Source organism: Microtus ochrogaster, chromosome 22, assembly GCF_000317375.1.
Source record: "Microtus ochrogaster isolate Prairie Vole_2 chromosome 22, MicOch1.0, whole genome shotgun sequence".
In the NCBI taxonomy this organism is placed as follows: domain Eukaryota; kingdom Metazoa; phylum Chordata; class Mammalia; order Rodentia; family Cricetidae; genus Microtus; species Microtus ochrogaster.
This window is the reverse complement of record NC_022023.1, coordinates 10,686,892-10,705,224: the sequence shown is the minus strand read 5'-3', so window position 1 is coordinate 10,705,224 and position 18,333 is coordinate 10,686,892. Positions and strand designations below refer to the sequence as shown.

The 18,333-nt window shown below is 52.5% G+C and overlaps 1 protein-coding gene across 1 annotated transcript; it reads left to right on the top strand.

The window, feature by feature from the left end:
* Positions 1–1,347: 1,347 nt before the first annotated feature.
* On the top strand, positions 1,348–11,362 carry Fes (FES proto-oncogene, tyrosine kinase). Its single transcript, XM_005357645.2, has 19 exons — positions 1,348–1,444; positions 1,927–2,148; positions 2,273–2,446; positions 4,657–4,753; positions 4,939–5,122; positions 5,894–6,031; positions 6,102–6,221; positions 6,406–6,528; positions 6,635–6,821; positions 6,953–7,036; positions 7,548–7,757; positions 8,076–8,198; positions 8,525–8,578; positions 9,075–9,193; positions 9,532–9,626; positions 9,719–9,842; positions 10,361–10,518; positions 10,627–10,749; positions 11,020–11,362. The coding sequence occupies exons 2-19, from the start codon at positions 1,936–1,938 to the stop codon at positions 11,160–11,162; spliced, it is 2,469 nt and encodes an 822-aa protein (XP_005357702.1). The 5' UTR covers positions 1,348–1,444; positions 1,927–1,935; the 3' UTR covers positions 11,163–11,362.
* The last annotated feature ends 6,971 nt before the right edge of the window (positions 11,363–18,333 follow it).

Below are 18,333 nucleotides of genomic sequence, written 5' to 3'. Positions count from 1 at the left end.
GTGCTTGTTAGTGTGTGCATGCTTGTGTGTGTGCTTGTTAGTGGGTGTGCACGTGCTTGTGTGTGTGCTTGTGTGTGCTTGTTAGTGGGTGTGCACGTGCTTGTGTGTGTGTGCTTGTTTGTGTGTGCACGTGCTTGTGTGCGCTGCTTGTGTGTGTGCTTGTTAGTGTGTATGTGCTTGTTTGTGTATGCATGTGCTTGTTAGTGTTGTGTGTGTCTGCTTGTTAGTGTGTGTGCTTGTGTGTGTGTGTTGCATGTGTGCAGCCAGGCGGAAGTGGGGGTGGGGGGCTGGGGAAAGGGAGGCCAGGGGATGTAACACAAGCTAGTTTGATCTGGGTAGAGAAGCTTCAGTTGAGAAATTGCCTTTCATCAGATTGGCCTCTGGGCAAGTCTGGGGAGCATTTTCTTAATGGCTGATGTGGAAAAGATCTGGCTTACTGGGGAGAGGGGGCTAATCCGGGGAGGGGAGTTACCCCTGGCCAAGGGTGTATATAAAAGCAATCCGAGCCAGCCAGTAAGCGGTGTTCTCCCATGGTTACAGGTTAAGCCCTGGCTTCCCCTAAAAGTGGGTTCTAATCCTAAAGTCAGATAATCTCGTTTCTGCCCAGAAATGGAGCTGGGTGTGGTGGTGCACACCTTTAATCCCAGCTTGGGAGGCAGAGGCAGGTGGATCTGAGTTTGAATCCAGCCTGGCCTACATATTGAGTTCCAGGACAGCCAGGACTACATAGAGAGACTCTTACAAGGGGTGGATGAGGATAGCACACTAGGACTACATGGCTGGGGGTGCCTGAGCATCTTTCTCATACCCAGCGCTGACCCAGGCTTCCATTGAGACTGAAGCCCTACTGGGTACCTGTGCTGAGCAGCAGGCCTCTGCTCGGGGTATTTATTTGGAAATTTTCTATTCAAATAGAGGCTGATGCCCGCCCGGGCTATGCTTAGGGAATCCAGAGAAGGGACAGGACTAGGCTTCCCTCCTCCCCTGCGTCTGTGTCTGCGATCGATCGCTGACACTTTAGCACCCTGGCGGGACTCTGAGCACCCTAGGTGCCACTGGGCCCAACTCCTTCAGTCCCTCCCACTCCATTTTGGGTTCCTTCTCCATGTTCACGGGACGTCGCAGGGCCCTTGGGAGTGTCTGGTGCACAGGCATGACCATTCTTTGCCGGCCTCCTCCTCCCTTCCGTTTCCCGTGCCTCTGTAGGCTGTAGCCCAGGGCATGCAGAGTGGGGGGGGGGGGGCTGTAAACTCCAGCCCTCCCCTTCCCTGTAGTGGACCCGCCCCGGGGCCTGGGGCAACTGAAACCACGGAGGAGGAAGCTGGTAATCAGGAACTGGGCTGAGTGGATTCTGGGCCCGAGTTGGTTCGCTGCTGCCTGCCCCCGGAGCAGCTAGCTGCCCACAAGTTACCGCAAAGGTAACTTCACCTTTGCGGTCCAGAAGGTTAGATAGGGAATGGGCAAGGGGTGGCAAGGGGTGGCAGTGGGTGAGAACTGGAAAGGGGCCAGGCAGATGCTCTGGGAGCCTGAAACCTGTTGGGGGTGGGGCTGGGAGCTTGGGAAGGGCAGGAGAGTCCAGTGGCGCCGAGCAGTCCAGCAAACTTGGCACTGTTGAGGACCCTGGTGCAGGATCCGGGACCATTCAGGAACTGTGTGGGTGACGGACCCTAGTAGGGATCTCCAGTCCGTTCCTGGAAAAGGAACCACTGGCTCTGGGACCTGGCCTGGCACACAGGAAAGAGCAAGTGCCGTCCCCAGCCCAGGTTGCTCTCTGTGCCTCTCGGTTTTTCTGCTGGATAGGACTCCACCCATGTCCTGCCCGGAGGGAGCCCTCTTTGACCTTACTAGCCTTTGGCCTCTTTTTCCTGCCCATCCACCTCCAGCTGCTGCTTTGTCGCCACTGAATGACCTGGTCTCTGTCCCTAGGACACCAATATGGGCTTCTCTTCGGAGCTGTGCAGCCCCCAGGGCCACGGAGCAGTGCAACAGATGCAGGAAGCGGAGCTCCGCTTACTGGAGGGGATGAGGAAGTGGATGGCCCAGAGGGTCAAGAGTGACCGGGAATATGCAGGACTGCTCCACCACATGTCCCTGCAGGACGGCGGAGGTCAGAACTGGAGCAGTGGTCCTGACAGCCACGTCAGCCAGGTGAGCTTCCACTCACCGGCTTCTCCCCAAACCCTTAGATGTGGGGCTGGAGAAATGTAACACGTCTAGGCTTGAGGGCCGTTGTCACGCTCTTCCTGCTTCCCCATCCCACCTTGTGCCTTAGTCCTGGGCAGAGATCACGAGCCAGACAGAGAACCTGAGCCGGGTGCTGCGGCAGCACGCGGAAGATCTGAACTCGGGGCCCTTGAGCAAGCTGAGTGTGCTGATCCGAGAGCGGCAGCACCTGAGAAAGACGTACAACGAGCAGTGGCAGCAGCTGCAGCAGGAGCTCACCAAGGTGGGTGTGCACCCCGAGGAGAACTCTCACAATCAGGAGTTGCACAAGAACGCCTGCGGAAGCGGAAGTCACTGGCCGCAGGCCTGGCTCCAGGATGGCTTGTCTGACCCTGCTGCTGCTGCTGCTGCTGCAGCTTCCTCTTTTTCTCCCCCAGCTCTGGCTAACCTGCTACAGGGCCTGTCGAGGCATCGGTCTGTGCATGAGCAGAGTGTTGAAGCCCAGAATGGGTGAGACTAGCCCTTGCCTCAGAGATCAGTGCAGCTCAGGGGTGAGGGACTTGGGGTGGCCAAGTCCGTCTTTGACTCAGAGTGGCTCCTTCCAGGGACCCAGAGACAGAGGTCTGTCGAGGTCTCAATTCCAGCGACTCTTCAACTATAGGCTGGGGTGTGTGCGGCTGCTTTGTCTCCCACGGTCACTGGTCAGCCTCCGAGTACCACACCCCTTTCAGCGCCACAGAGCTAGGTCTTCCCGTGGAACCACAGCGCCCCCTTGTGGTCCAACTTCCTTTCCTACCTGCATCCTAATTCAAGGGTCTGCCCGTTTGTGGGGTCCTAGCCACGCTCGTTTAGGACTCTATGTTTCGGTTACAGAATGGAGTAATTTCTCCAGACTCTTTGGCCTACATACCCGAAATATTTACTAGCTGGCCCTTTAAGACTGGCCAAGCCTATGAATTTAATCAGTAACAACGGGGAAACTGAGGTTTCAAGAAGCAAATGAAAGCTTGCGCGCTGTGTCCCGGCACCCAAGCCAGAGAATTTGGATAAGGACTCCGGTCTGTGGCCACCACCTAGTGTCCTGTTACCAAGAACATGCAGTGCAGGACCCTATGCAAATTAAAAATGTGGGAAGTTAGCCGGTGGCGGGCAGCGGGTGGTGGTGGCACGCTTGTCTTTAATCCCAGCACTCTGGAGGCACAGGCAGGCCGATCTCTGTGAATTTGAGGCCAGCCTGGTCTATGAAGTGAGTTCTAGGACATCCAGAGCTGTTCCACAAAGAAACCCTGTCTCAAAAAAAAAAAAAAAAAAAAAAGGTGGAAATTAAAGAGTTGCACACGCCAGGTCTGTAATCTTGCATACAGGCAACAGAAGCAAGACGATTGCAGGTTATTCTGGGCTATAGAGCAGGACCCTGTCTAAGAGGGTGGGGGAGAACAAAAGCAAACTAAGGACCACTGAGACGACTCAGTATGCAAAGGCACTTGCTGCCAAGCCTGCCAGCCTGAGTTTGATCCCTGGAATAAGGAGAGAACCAATGCTTGCAAGTTATCTTCTGATTTTATGTGTACTGTATCATATGCACACCTTACACACACACACACACACACACACACACACACGCATGCACAAAGAGCTGGAGAGATGGCTGCGTGGTTAAGAGTGCTTACTGCTCTCTCTCAGAGAATCAGAGTTCGGATCCCAGCACCTACATCAAACAAAGCTCACAACCGCCTATAGCTTTAGTCCCAGGATATAATAACCCCCTCTGGCTTTGGAAGGACATGCCTTCCTGCGCACACACACATAAATGAAATGAGACAAACCTTTGAGATAATAATAATTCAACATGAAATTGAGGGTAGTGATTCATGACTGTAATCCAGAGATAGGATTGCCACAAGTTTCAGGCCAGCCTGGGCTACAGAGTGAGTTCTAGGTAAACCTGGACTAGAATGAGACCCTACCTCAAGAAAAAAATGGAGAAAAAGAAAAGAATTTCTTTTTTTTTATTATTATTATGTAGTGTTCTGCCTGCATGTATGCCTGAGGGCCCGAAGAGGGCGCCAGACCCCATTACAGATGGTTGTGAGCCACCATGTGGTTGCTGGGAATTGAACTCAGGACCTCTGAGCCTTCTCTTCAGCCCAAGAAAAAAAATTTCAATGTGATAACAACAGGAGAGGAAGCTGAGCCTAAGGGGCTTTTGAGGGTGGAGTCATAGGAATATTTTTACCTGAGGCCAACTCTACCTGCCACCAGGTAGTCGGGTCCTGCCCCAAATTCCTTCCTGGCCCCTTCAGCAGACCATCTATAACTCAGCTCCTCTGACCTCAGCAGCCAGCTTCCCCAGAAGTCTCCAGACTCTTCTAGAAGTATAAGTTAGGCTAACCTGACACCCTAGATAGCACAACCTTTCTAAGGCTCTACCTCAGCTAGGACTCCCAAGGCTTGAGGCTCGGCCTCCGGGCTCTGACCTCCCTTTTCTTCCAGACCCACAGTCAGGACATTGAAAAGCTAAAGAGTCAGTACCGGACCCTGGTTCGCGATAGTGCCCAGGCCAGGCGCAAGTACCAGGAAGCCAGCAAAGGTTTGGGGGCTTTCCTTTCCCACAGGAACAAAAACTCGGCCCAGTAGACCTGTCTGCGGGTGCCCAGGGGTGGGGTTGCTGCTTGGGCCTCTGGAATACCAGCCCCCTGAGGGTGTGTGTGTGTGTGTGTGTGTCTATGTGTGATACCCCTCCCCCACACACACCTCTTACCTCCCACCCGCCAGACAAGGACCGAGACAAGGCCAAAGACAAGTACGTGCGCAGCCTGTGGAAGCTCTTTGCACACCACAACCGCTACGTGCTGGGCGTGAGGGCCGCACAGCTGCACCACCAGCATTACCACCAGTTCATGCTGCCTGGCTTGCTGCAGTCGCTGCAGGACCTGCACGAGGAGATGGCAGCCATCCTGTAAGCCCACAGCCCCATTCCATTCTAACCAGTGATAAAAACGTAAGACCGGAACTGGAGCCGGCGGGCTAGGTACCAGGCCTGGGAGACACAGACTTGGGGTCAACAGCACATTAGTGCCTTTTTTTTTTTTAAAAAAAAAGATTTATTTGCCGGGCGGTGGTGGCGCACGCCTTTAATCCCAGCACTCGGAAGGCAGAGGCAGGCGGATCTCTGTGAGTTCGAGACCAGCCTGGTCTACAGAGCTAGTTCCAGGACAGGCTCCAAAGCCACAGAGAAACCCTGTCTCGAAAAACCAAAAAAAAAAAAAAAAAGATTTATTTATTATGCATACAACATTCTGCCTCCATGTATGCCCGCACACCAGAAGAGAGCGCCAGATCTCAGTACAGATGGCTGTGAGCCACCATGTGGTTGCTGAGAATTGAACTCAGGACCTTGGGAAGAGCAGGCAATGCTCTTAACCTCTGAGGCATCTCTCCAGCCCCCCCCCCCACATTAATTCCTTATATATTTATTGGGGACCTAGCTCCTGAGTACTTCCTGTGTACCAGGAACTGCCCTATGTGCCTATAAATCTTACAAGGAAGCAGAAGGCCAAGGAGGGCCTTAAATGATTTGCCTAAGGTTTCACTTGCAAACAAGCAGAGTTGAAAGTGGCAGGGTGGGGGTGGGGGCGCCTCGTCCAACCTAGAATTGCTCCTGAACCACACCAGTGTCCTAGGCTGAGTGGCCCTCTAACTCAGTGGTTCTCTGGGGTGGGGGGTACAGGAAGGACATCCTGCAGGAATACCTGGAGATCAGCAGTCTGGTGCAGGACGATGTGGCGACCATTCACCGGGAGTTGGCGGCAGCTGCTGCCCGCATCCAGCCCGAGTTGGAGTACCTAGGCTTCCTCCGGCAGTATGGGTAAGCCAGCCCTTATCCTTGGCTCCCAGACCTCTGACCTAGTCACTGAAGGACCTTGTTCCACCCATAGATCCACCCCCGATGTGCCACCTTGTGTCACTTTCGATGAGTCGCTTCTTGAAGAGGGTGAACAGCTGGAACCGGGGGAGCTGCAGTTGAACGAGCTGACCTTGGAGAGCGTGCAGCACACGTGCGTGGTAGTCTGGCAGACTACGTGTGTGTGTGTGTGTGTGTGTGTGTGTGTGTGTGTGTGTGTGTGTGTGTACAGGGAACCCTTAGCTAGGTGGCCAGGCTAGGTTGGCTTTGTTAGGGTGCGTGTGGCAGGGTAGGGGGATGGGGGGGGTACAGCTTTCACCATCCTGTCCTTGGTGCAGGCTGACCACTGTGACAGATGAGCTGGCCGTGGCCACCAAAGAGGTGCTTAGCCGGCAGGAGATGGTCAGTCAGCTGCAGAGCGAGCTGAGAAATGAGGAACAGAGCACTCACCCCCGGGAGCGGTGAGCAGGCCCCACCTGTGGCAGCCTCCTGGCTCCCCTCCACTATGCGTGCACACTTCAGACTGAGCTTCTCTCTGCTCTCCTCTTGCCCTGCTCCTGCCTGCAGGGTGCAGCTTCTGGGCAAGAGGCAGGTGCTGCAGGAGGCGATGCAGGGGTTACAGGTAGCGCTGTGCAGCCAAGACAAGCTTCAGGCCCAGCAGGAGCTGCTGCAGAAGAAGATGGAGCAACTAGGCACTGGCGAGCCCCCGGCTGTGCCGCTCCTTCAAGATGACCGGCATTCCACCTCCTCCGCGGTGAGATGCCCGGCCACCAACCACCAAGCACCTCCTCCCTCGCCAGCCTACCTGCAGGGGCTGTGCTCCTCATGTTTGCCCTTCCCCCTCCCTAAGCCTGACCACCCGCTGACGTCTGTCCCTGGCCTCAGGAGCAGGAGCGAGAAGGGGGAAGGACACCCACACTGGAGATCCTTAAAAGCCACTTCTCTGGAATCTTCCGCCCCAAGTTCTCTGTGAGTAGTGCTAAGGCTGGGCCTCTATCTCTGCCCATCTAGCAGGGCCAGGCCAGGAGTCTCAGACATCCTCCTCCATGCCCTAGATAGAAGGACCTGCCTAGACTTCTTTCAATGGGCAGGGGGTGGGGTGAGGGTGGGGGAGCGTCCTTTTCTTCCTTGGGGTTCCAGGCTTCAGATACCTCCAAGCCCCGACAGCCCCCTTGGCCTCTGGTCATCACCCCTGAATGTTGTTGCAGGGCCCTGCAGCCTTGGCTACTCCATTGCTCTGTCTACTCTGGGAGTGCTGGGGAGGCCTGTGGTTCAGAGGAGAAAAGTACTAACTTGGTTGCGATCTGCTAGCCTGGGCTTCCCATCCAAGCTATACTCAGAGTGAGCGAACCAGGCCTCTCTAGTGTCATGGGAATAGCCGTAGGAACGAGAGCAGCGTAGGAGACAGAGGGACCCCACACTAGCCCAGTGTGCTCCTGCTATGAGCCAGCCCAGTGACTCCTCTGCATGTTCCCTTCAGATCCCTCCGCCGCTGCAGCTTGTTCCCGAGGTGCAGAAGCCCCTCCATGAGCAGCTGTGGTACCATGGGGCCCTCCCTCGGGCGGAGGTGGTTGAGCTGCTCACACACTCGGGGGACTTCCTGGTTCGCGAAAGCCAGGGCAAGCAGGAGTACGTGCTGTCCGTGCTATGGGACGGCCAGCCCCGGCACTTCATCATCCAATCCTCCGACGTGAGTGGGGCTGGGACCCTGAGCCTTCTGGACCCCACTCCTTCCTTCTCCTTTCCCTCTCCAGGAAAACGGCCTAGATGACTTTGAGAGAGTAAGGAGTAGCTGGCATCTTAGGTGCCTCTTCTCTCAGCTGGAGGGGGCCCCAGAGAAGGAAGATAGCGGGGTGCCACATACCACACTCCACTGCCTCTACTTTGTGTCCTAGAGAGCCCCTGTCTCTCTCATGCTTTTCCTGTCCTCTCTCAGGGCTCAGGGCTCCTCCCCAAAGGAAGCTGCTGACCTCATGTCTCCCCCACACCCCTAACCCCTGCCTCACAGAACCTGTACCGGCTGGAAGGAGATGGCTTTCCCAGCATCCCTTTGCTCATCGACCACCTGCTGTCCTCCCAGCAGCCCCTGACCAAGAGGAGCGGTGTTGTCCTGTACAGGGCCGTGCCCAAGGTGAGCCTGTGGCTGGCCTGGCCTGTGTTGGGCTTGGGCTTCACTGGTCAGCCTCCTCCCTCAGTCTCCACTGAGAGAGTGAAGGGAGCATTACCCCACAGGGTGGCCAGCCTCAGTGTGGGATGCCTTCCCACCCATGGGTCATATATATCAGCCTGATCCCCGAATTATCTGAGTGTGTCCGGATGCGACCAACCCTATCAGCCAGTGTGACACACTGAGGCTCCAAGACAGACATAGTGTCTGCAGGAGAGCTATTCAGCCCGGCACAGGGCCCAGCACCTCTTCTGTTTGCTGGCTTCTGACGCCCCAGCCTCTCTCCTCAGGACAAGTGGGTGCTGAAGCATGAGGACCTGGTGTTGGGCGAGCAGATTGGAAGGGTAGGTCAGCCCCACCACCCTGGGATCCTCCAGCCATCTGGGGGCCACCTGTTACCTCCTCACCAGCTTCTTCCAGGCCCTTCACCAAGTTCCACCTTGGGTTTTACCTCCAGAGTCCTAGAGGGTCTCCCTGACTCAGTGTGACTCCAGCCTGTACCCTGGTTCCTTCGTCAGAAAATAGCAAATGACTCCTAGCCCCCCCCCCAGAAGCCAGCACCCTGCACCCAGCTCTTGCCCCCCTCAAGGGCTTCTTATCAAGCTCCTCTGTCACTTTTCAATCAGAATGCTTTTCCAACCCAAAGAAAAGTGATTTCTGGGTTTCTCACGTCACTTCTCAGGGAAGGTGGCACAGGTTAACTTTTGGGTCCCTGCTGGGGGGTGCGTTTCCTAGAGAGCCACGGTGACAGTCAGCATGAACAGTGGGGACAAGGTGGGCTGCCCTCCTTGAGAAAGGTCAGCAGTACCGGGAAGCTGTGTGAGCCCGGGACTGTTTCAGGGGAACTTCGGAGATGTGTTTAGTGGCCGCCTCCGAGCAGACAACACCCCAGTGGCTGTGAAGTCTTGTCGAGAAACGCTCCCACCTGACCTCAAGGCCAAGTTTCTTCAAGAAGCGAGGTGGGTGATAGAATAAGCATGACCTTGTATGTTCCTTGTATGGAAGGGTCCCTTGTATGTTCCTTGTATGGAAGAAGGGTCCCTTGTATGTTACTTGTATGTTCCTTGTATGGAAGGGTCCCTCTGTGCATGGCCTGGCATTCAATCCTCTGAGTCCAAGTAGCACCCATAATGCAAAGAGGTACTGACCAGGACCCCACCTGTGGTCACCTGTCCAGGATTGCTGGCATTCAAGGCTTTTCTTTAGGGGGGTGGGGGGTGAGGGGAGAAGCAGAGGGTACTAGGGGGAGGTGCAGAAGGCTGTGGGCACACGTGGCCTAAGCAGCTGTGCCCCACAGGATCCTGAAACAGTACAGCCACCCCAACATTGTGCGTCTCATCGGGGTCTGCACACAGAAACAGCCCATCTACATTGTCATGGAGCTGGTGCAAGGTAAGCAGAGGAGGTGCTGGTCTCCAGGGGGACGGTTCAGCTTGCTGGGGTTGGGGGGCTTCCACCAGGCTCAAGGCTGCCCTCACCTCCAGGGGGCGACTTTCTCACCTTCCTGCGGACAGAGGGACCCCGCCTGCGGGTGAAGACGCTGCTGCAGATGGTTGGGGATGCAGCAGCAGGCATGGAGTACTTGGAGAGCAAGTGCTGCATCCACCGGTGAGCGGACTGCAGGCCCCGGCAGGCCCCATCATGGTGGCCGCCTGGCATCAGCCTTTCAGGCTGAACTGGTCTCGAGTGCCCTGTGTTTGAGAGTTTACACTATGTCAGTATGCGTGCCGGTGCATAGGCGTGTAGTGTGTAGAGGCCAGAGATGAGTGTTAGGTGTCTTAATCTTTTACCCCTTTATTTTTGGAGACAGGGTGAGACAGTGAGACAGGGTGTCTCACTGACCCCAGAACTCATGGATTTGGTGACACTGGCTAGCCGTCAGCTCGGGGATCCACTTCTTCTTCATCCCCCAGTGCCGGGATAACAGACAAGCATTGCCAGCTTTCTCTATGAGAGCCCGGGATCTGAACTCAGGTCCTCATGATTGATTGCACAACAGGCAGGCACTTTAGTGTGCCACCTCCTAAGCCCCAGGGAACAGCTATTGTTCATTGTCTAGAGTATTTGACTCGGCTGGGCAGACAGCACTGCCTGGAGGAGACCAACTTCTGCCCTGCCTCACCCAGGGATCTGGCTGCTCGGAACTGCCTGGTGACCGAGAAGAATGTACTGAAGATCAGTGACTTCGGAATGTCCCGAGAAGAAGCCGATGGGATCTATGCAGCCTCAGGGGGCCTCAGACAAGTCCCTGTTAAGTGGACTGCGCCCGAGGCCCTTAACTATGGTACCTGATTCTCACCCACCCTGGGCTGCAAGGCTGATGGCCGGGCATGGTGGACTCTGGGTCCCTGAATGCAGACTATCTCCCCATGTGGCCTCGTCTCCTTTGTAGGCCGCTACTCCTCAGAGAGCGATGTCTGGAGCTTCGGCATTTTGCTGTGGGAGACCTTCAGCCTGGGGGCCTCACCCTATCCCAACCTCACCAATCAGCAGACACGGGAGTTTGTGGAAAAGGGTGAGACCACAGATGCAGGACGGTGCCTCAGGGCTCCTAGCTGAGATGCTGCAGCAGAATGCTTCCTTCTCAGAACCTCCTACTGGGGCAGAATAAGAACAGGCTGTAGCTACCACGGGTGGCAAGCCTATTTATGCACGGTGGGTTAGGGGTTAGAACCTAGGCCTCTGTCTTGGGGTTCTTAGTAGACCAGTTTGGCTCCTTAAGGGCGATGAGTCTGAAGCCATCTGGTCCCTTCTCACACTGGCTCCATTGTGCCTGTCCTCCCAGGGGGTCGTCTGCCTTGCCCGGAGCTGTGCCCTGATGCAGTCTTCAGACTCATGGAACAGTGCTGGGCCTATGAGCCTGGGCAGAGGCCTAGCTTCAGCAGCATCGTGCAGGAGCTGCAGAGCATCCGCAAGCGGCATCGGTGAGGCCTAGGGGCCCCTTGCTGAAGCCAGAGGCCTGTCCAGAAAAGAACGTACCTCTTCAGCAGCGCTCAGTCCCTGTTGGACAGCTCCAAGACCTGGGTTCCAACCGCCAGCAAGAGGGCTGCTGCAGAGTGCCGCCCCAGGGAGGCGTTCTGTCCCAATTCCTGCCCAGCTTCCTCTCAGGCAGAGAAAAATAAAACCAGTTGTGCCCATCAGGTAATCTTGGCATGTGTGCTCCTCTGGAGGCCAGGGGCCAGTTCTAGAAGAATAGCAGGGTCCTTATGGGACTGGGAAAAGAGGAAGGGCAGAGAGCCCACTTGGCTGGCAAAATTTGGTGCTAGGAAGGAGCGCAGGGTGGTATACAAGCTTTCACCAGATGGTGGCGCTGTTCCCTAGAAAAGGCTCACAGCTTTCTCAAAGCTGCCCAGATGCTGATTGTAAAGATATGGTTTTCTGGGAGCCTTGTTTGTTTTGGTTTGGTTTGGTTGTTTTGTTTTGTTTTGAGAGAGGGTTTCTCTGCAGCTTTGGAGCCTGTCCTGGAACTCGCTCTGTAGACCAGGCTGGAATTGAACTCACAGAGATCCACCTGCCTCTGCCTCCTGAGTTCTGGGATTAAAGGTGTGCACCACCACCACCTGGAACTTTCTGGAATCCTATGGAGATAAAAAGCAGGTTGATGTACAGGTGGCCACAGAGGTGTGAAAATCAAGGGATTATAAGTATCAGAGAGTAGCTGACGCCGTGGAAGTGAAGAACGATCGCAGAAAATTCAGGAGGAGATGAACAGTTAAAGATCAGAAAACAGGGGCTGGAGAGATGGCTCAGCGGTTAAGAGCACTGGCTGCTCTTCCAGAGGTCCTGAGTTCAATTCCCAGCAACCACATGGTGGCTCACAGCCATCTATAATAAGATCTGGTGCCCTCTTCTGGCCTGCAGGCACACGTGGAAGGAATGTTGTATACATAATAAATAAATAAATCTTTAAAAAAAAGAAAAAAAAAAGATCAGAAAACAGGTGAAATAAGGCTTCCCCACAAAGAAGAAATGCTTTCCTAAGAGCTCAGCTCTCAAAATGGGTGCCTGAGCAAAGTCGAGGTCCCCCAAGTCTTCTTGAGCATGTTCCCGAGAGGAATGACTGAGAGGGGGCCCACCCTGAGTGAGGGGACCACCATCCTGTGGACCAGGTCTCCAGACACTAAACGGGACAAGGAAAAAGTCAAGCTGGGTATAGTGGCTCCTGTCTGTAATCCCAGCACTTGGAAGGTGGAGGCAGGAGAGTCAGGAATTCATCTACATAAAACCCTGTCTCAACAACAACAACAACAACAAAGAAAGAAAGATAGATAGAAAGAAAGAAAGAAAGAAAGGAAGAAAGGAAGAAAGAAAGAGCGAGCCAGGCGGTGGTGGCGCACGCCTTTAATCCCAGGATTTGAGAGGCAGAGGCAGGCTGATCTTTGTGAGTTCGAGGCCAGCCTGGTCTACCAGAGCTAGTTCCAGGATAGGCACCCAAAACTACATAGAGAAACCCTGTCTCAAAAAAAAAAAAAAAAAAAAACCAAAGGAAAAAAGAAAGAAAGAAGTCAAGCCACTGGCATTGGGTTCTTATTTCTGCACCCCAGCCCACCATGCCATGCACCGCACAGAACCTTCGGAAGTTATGAAAAGGAATATGCCTATTTATTTGTTTGCTTATTTTCCTGTCACGGCTACAAAATCAATAAACCTAGTTACTACAGATTCCACCCAAGATACTATATTGAGGTCATCGCCCAACCAGAAAAATCACAACGGCAAATGCCCTAGATGCCATGGCCTTAAACATGACCATGGCAACAAAATTAAACCTGACAGGACACAGTTACTTAGGCATCAGGTGGGCGGGTGCCCAGAGAACAAGTCCTGCACCTGTCCGAGGAAGTCGGCTGGCCTCAAACTTCCAGCAAGCTTGGAATGGTGGCACACACACCTGTCGTCGTCCCTGGGGAGGTGGAGGCAAAGGCACCAGTTCATCTTCGGCTCCGTCCCCACTGTCATCGACGCTCGCCAGATTCCGTCCTATCTACACCAGCTCTTCCTTCTGAATAGCCAAGCCTTGTCTCGGGTTGTCAAGGCCCGCCTGCAGCCTACCCTCGAGGACTTGCCTTTTTTGTAATTGATTTATTTATATCTTATGTTCATCGTTTGCCTGTTTGCATATCTGTGTGGGTGTTGGGACCCCTGAAACTGAAGGCATAGACAGTTGTGAGCTGCCATTCAATGTGGGTACTGGGAATTGAACCCTGGTCCTCTGGAAGAGCAATCAGTGTGCCATCTCCCTGATTTGCATTTCTTTCTTTCAAAGATTTTATTTATTTGTTTGTTTATTTGTTTATTTATCCTTAGCCCCCCAGGATTTGCATTTCTTTTTTTAAAGATTTTATTTATTTGTTTGTTTATTTGTTTATTTATCCTTAGCCCCCCAGGATTTGCATTTCTTTTTTTAAAGATTTTATTTATTTGTTTGTTTGTTTATTTATTTATTATGCAATGTTCTGCCTGCATGTATGCCTGCGGGCCAGAAGAGGGCGCCAGATCTCATTACAGATGGCTGTGAGCCACCACATGGTTTCTGGGAATTGAACTCAGGACCTTTGGAAGAGCAGGCAGTGCTCTTAACTGCTGAGCCATCTCTTCAGCCCAGAACTTGCATTTCTTAGGGCTGTTACTACTTGTAAAAATCTGTCAAATGTTAGACCCCAGCTGCAGAGACTGCAACCCTCCTTTTCCTACCCACCAGGTGGGAGGCTCTTTCCCCGAAACTGACAGGCAAGTTGACTTTACCCACCTGCCCACAGTCAGACAAGTTAGGTACCTCCTGGTCTTAGTGGACACATTCTCAGGGTCGGTGGAGGCACTCCTCACCACAACATAAGGATTCAGACCGTCTGACCTTCTCTGGAAGACTGTAAATGGAGACTGCTCTTTGGTTTTTCAGCCACCCAGAGCCGAATAATCACGCAGAAACTATATTAATTTTAACCCTGTTTGGCCAATGCCTCAGCTTATTTCTAGCTAGCTCTTACATCTTAAATCAACCCATTTCTATTATTTTATATTTTACCACGAGGCTTGTGGTTTGTTACCTCTTGCTTCCTGGGCAGCTGCAAGGCATCTCCTTGACTCCACCTATTCTCTTTAGATATCTCTTCCAGCCTGGCTATATTTTGCCCTGTTACAGGCTGAAGCAGCTTCTTTATTAAGCAATGGTAATAAGATATATTCATAGCATACAAAGGGGAATCCCACGTCAGCCCTCATGCCTCACTGATCACCTACCCACTCCCTTTCTGTCACCTCCCCTTCCTCCCTCCCTCCTTCCCTCCCTCTCTCCCTTCCTTCCTCCCTCCCTGCTATGAAACCTTATTGATCACTGCCTACCCCAACCTCTGTCCCATCCCCAAATAACATCAGGGATCAGGTCCCTCTCTCTCCTCCAGACCAACATCTCTCACTCCCTTTCCCTAAATGGCAGGGCCCCTTCAAGGTAATTCTTGTAATCTCCACAGCTGCTAAACTTAGGGCCACCCTCATTGGATTCATCTCTCCCATCACAAGCCGCTTACAGCTGCAAAACTGCTTGTTTGTGGCTTAGCGCCCCCTCTCAGTTGACGCGAGACCATCACATCCCACTGCCTGGTTCCTCTTTATTGTTCCGTGGATTTAGGAACTGCCACAAGGCTGAGCTCACATATTTCGGCTATAAGCAATCAGTTGCCTGGATCTATTTGGGCTGTTGTCCCTTAGCTGGCTGGCTGAGTCTGTAAGTGTGCCAAGAGCGGCAGTAGCAAGCCTTGGGTCCCATTTAGTCATTCCAGTCTGCTTAGGGGTTGCTTGACCACTTGAGAGAAAGGAACCTCTTGGAGGGCAGGACTGTTCTATTCTGAAGTGTGTGTGTTTGTGTGTCTGAGCAGGGTCTCACCTATCCCAGACTGGCCTCTTAACTCTCTGTATACTTGAGGGTGAATTTGATCTTCTAGTGCTCCTACCTCTGACTCTCAAGTGCTGGGATTACAGGCTCGTGCCTGGTTTATATAGTGCAGGGGATAGAACTCAGGGCTTCGTGCATGCTGGGCAAGCACTCCTCTGATCGACTCTACAGACTTGTATTTCTGCAGGTCTTTGTCAAGACCCATCAAGATGTACACTCAAGATTTGTAAATTTGGCCAGGTGGTGACAGCACATGACTTTAATCCCAGAACTTGGATCTCTATGTGTTTGAGGTTAGCCTGGTCTACAGAGCTAGTTCCACTATAGCCAGGGCTACACAGAGAAACCCTGGCTAGAAAAACAAAACAACAAGAACAAAAATAAATTTGTAAATTATACAAGAATTTACAAAAAGAAGAAAAAGAAGGGTCACTAAGAGAGAAACTGGAGCCTTTGGAAATAAAGTTTCTCCCCAAAATGAAAAATTCAGTAGAAAGACTAGGAAATAAACCTCTGTGAACACAGGGCAAGCACAAACAGCTACGGAGAATTACGTGCTGGTGGAGACCTACATCTTAGCATTGGCCATTCCCGCTGGTACACATCCCTAGAAAAATGTCCCTGAAGATGATACAAAAAAAAAAAAAAAAATGGGAGTTAAACAATGAGATTGCATTTTCTATCTAGTTAATCAACTAAAAGTTGCTGCAGTGATATTTAACTGCTGCTTTTCAACAGGTGAGCAGTTTCTCCAGAAACTGTTGGAAAAGCCGAGCATCATCCATTATATCAGGGCTTATCATTTGCCCAGGAAAACTCATGGCTGCAAATCCGTCCAAAGATAATGTCTCAGGCTGGTTGAGCTGCTGTAACTAAATACCATAAACTAGGTAGCATATAAATAACAATTGACTTACATGCCTGAAGAGTGTGAGACATGAGTAGATTGGGGTGCGCATTTGTATGTGTGCGTGTGTGTGTGCATGTGTGTGTGTGTGTGTGTGTGTGTGTGTGTGTGTGTGTGTGAACAGAGGGTACTTTTTGGTATATAGATGGATTCTTCTATGTCCTCACATAGCAGAAGGGACAAAGCATCCTTCCTCCTGGGATGCTTTAAACATTTACTAACCCCCCCCCCCGTGTGTGTGTGTGTGTGTGTGTGTGTGTGTGTATGCTCGTGCACTATGGTACAAGTGGGAGATCAGAGAACAGCTTGCAGGAGTCGGTTCTTTCCTTCCACTGTGTGGATTCTGGAGATCAAACTCAGGTCATCGGGTTCGGTGGCAAGCATCTTTACCCACAGAGCCATCTCACTGGCTTCCAGGTTCCTTTTATTTCAATAGGACAGGGTCTGGCTATACAGCCCTAGTTGGCCTGGCACTCTCCACGATCTGCCTGCCTTCTACTTCTTGACTGCTGAGGTGCCAGGTTCTGGGGTGCTTTTACAAGGAAGTGATAATCTGCTTTTTTAAAATTAATTTATTTTTATTGTATGTACATTGGTGTTTTGTCCGCATGTATGCCTGTGGCCTGTGTGAGGGTGTGAGATCCCCTGAAGGTAGAGGGTGCTGAAATTGAACTCAGCCTCTTTTTTTTTTAATTTTTTGGTTTTTTTGTTTTGTTTTGTTTTGGTTTGGTTTTTTTTTTTTGGTTTTTTTTTTTTTTTTTTTTTTTTTTTTTTTTGGTTTTTCGAGACAGGGTTTCTCTGTGGCTTTGGAGCCTGTCCTGGAACTAGCTCTGTAGACCAGGCTGGTCTCGAACTCACAGAGATCCGCCTGCCTCTGCCTCCCGAGTGCTGGGATTAAAGGCGCGTGCCACCGTCGCCCGGCTATTTTTTGGTTTTTGAGACAGGGTTTCTCTGTAGCTTTGGAGCCTGTCCTGGAACTAGCTCTTATAGACCAGGCTGGCCTTGAACTCACAAAGATCCGCCTGCCTCTGCCTCCCGAGTGTTGGGATTAAAGGTGTGCGTCACCACCACCCAGTTTGAACTCAATCTCTTGAAGAGCAACCAATGCTCTTAACCTCTAAACCATCTCTCCAGTCCCGATAATCTGCTTTCTAAGGGCTCGACATTCATTAGCTGATCTTAATCTCACCAAAGCCCCACCTCCTGATGTGGTCAAATAGGGGGAGAGAGTTCCCTGATGTGAATCTGGGATCAGACACAGGCTAATCTAATGGTTTTTTGTTGTTGTTGTTGTTGTTGTTTTCGAGACAGGGTTTCTCTGTGGCTTTGGAGCCTGTCCTGGAACTAGCTCTGTAGACCAGGCTGGTCTCTAACTCACAGAGATCCGCCTGCTCTGCCTCCTGAGTTCTGGGATTAAAGGCGTGCGCCACCACCGCCCGGCCTAATCTAATGTTTTATTACGGTGTGTGGGACCTAGGCTGCTGTCCGGGGGCTGGGATCTTCTTGCCACAACCCCCCACTAGCCCAGTCAGGCAGTAATTTTTAGTAATCTTTCTTTTGAAATGTGTAGCCCAGGATAGCTTCCAACTTGTGGCGATCCTCCTGTCTCACAGATGAAAGGTGGTTTTTTGTTTTGTTTTGTTTTGTTTTGGTCTTTATAGTTATGGCTATCCTGGAACTCACTATGTACACCAGGCTGGCCTCGAACTCAGAGATTCGCCTGCCTCTGCCTTCCAGGTGCAGGGTCGAGGCGTCATCTCCTTCGTCTGGCCAAACAGTAATCTTAAAAACAGAAAAATATGAAATCCGTGACGATGTTCATTGCGGTATAATGTCTTACGCTGCAAATCTGAAACCTGGACGCCCAATAAAGGAATAACCTTTAACAGTATGGTATGCCTTTCGCCTTTCGTGGCAGGAAATTCAGAGCCACAGGGAACGCACAGTGCCCAGACGGAGGCGGCATCCCTTTGCCTAAGAAACATCACTATGGAGCCAGGCGAGGGAGGCCACCACACACTGCACGCGCTGTTCTGCCCTTTCTGTTAGTGCCTGATTCTTGACTCTCGGAAGATCGTAAAGAAGTCTCGCGGCTCTGCCGGGGTTCCGCAGCGAGCGCCCTGTCCTTTCCTCGGCTGCTTAGAGCGGCACAGCAGCCTTAGCGGACCCCTGTACCGACCCAGCAGGAGGCACCGCGGGAACCGGGCCGAGACGCTGGGAGGCGACCGCGCCTGGTGCTAGGGGGCGCTGCGGAGCCCGGCGGGGTCCGGAGCTGGGGGACGCTGCGCGCGCTCCCCCGC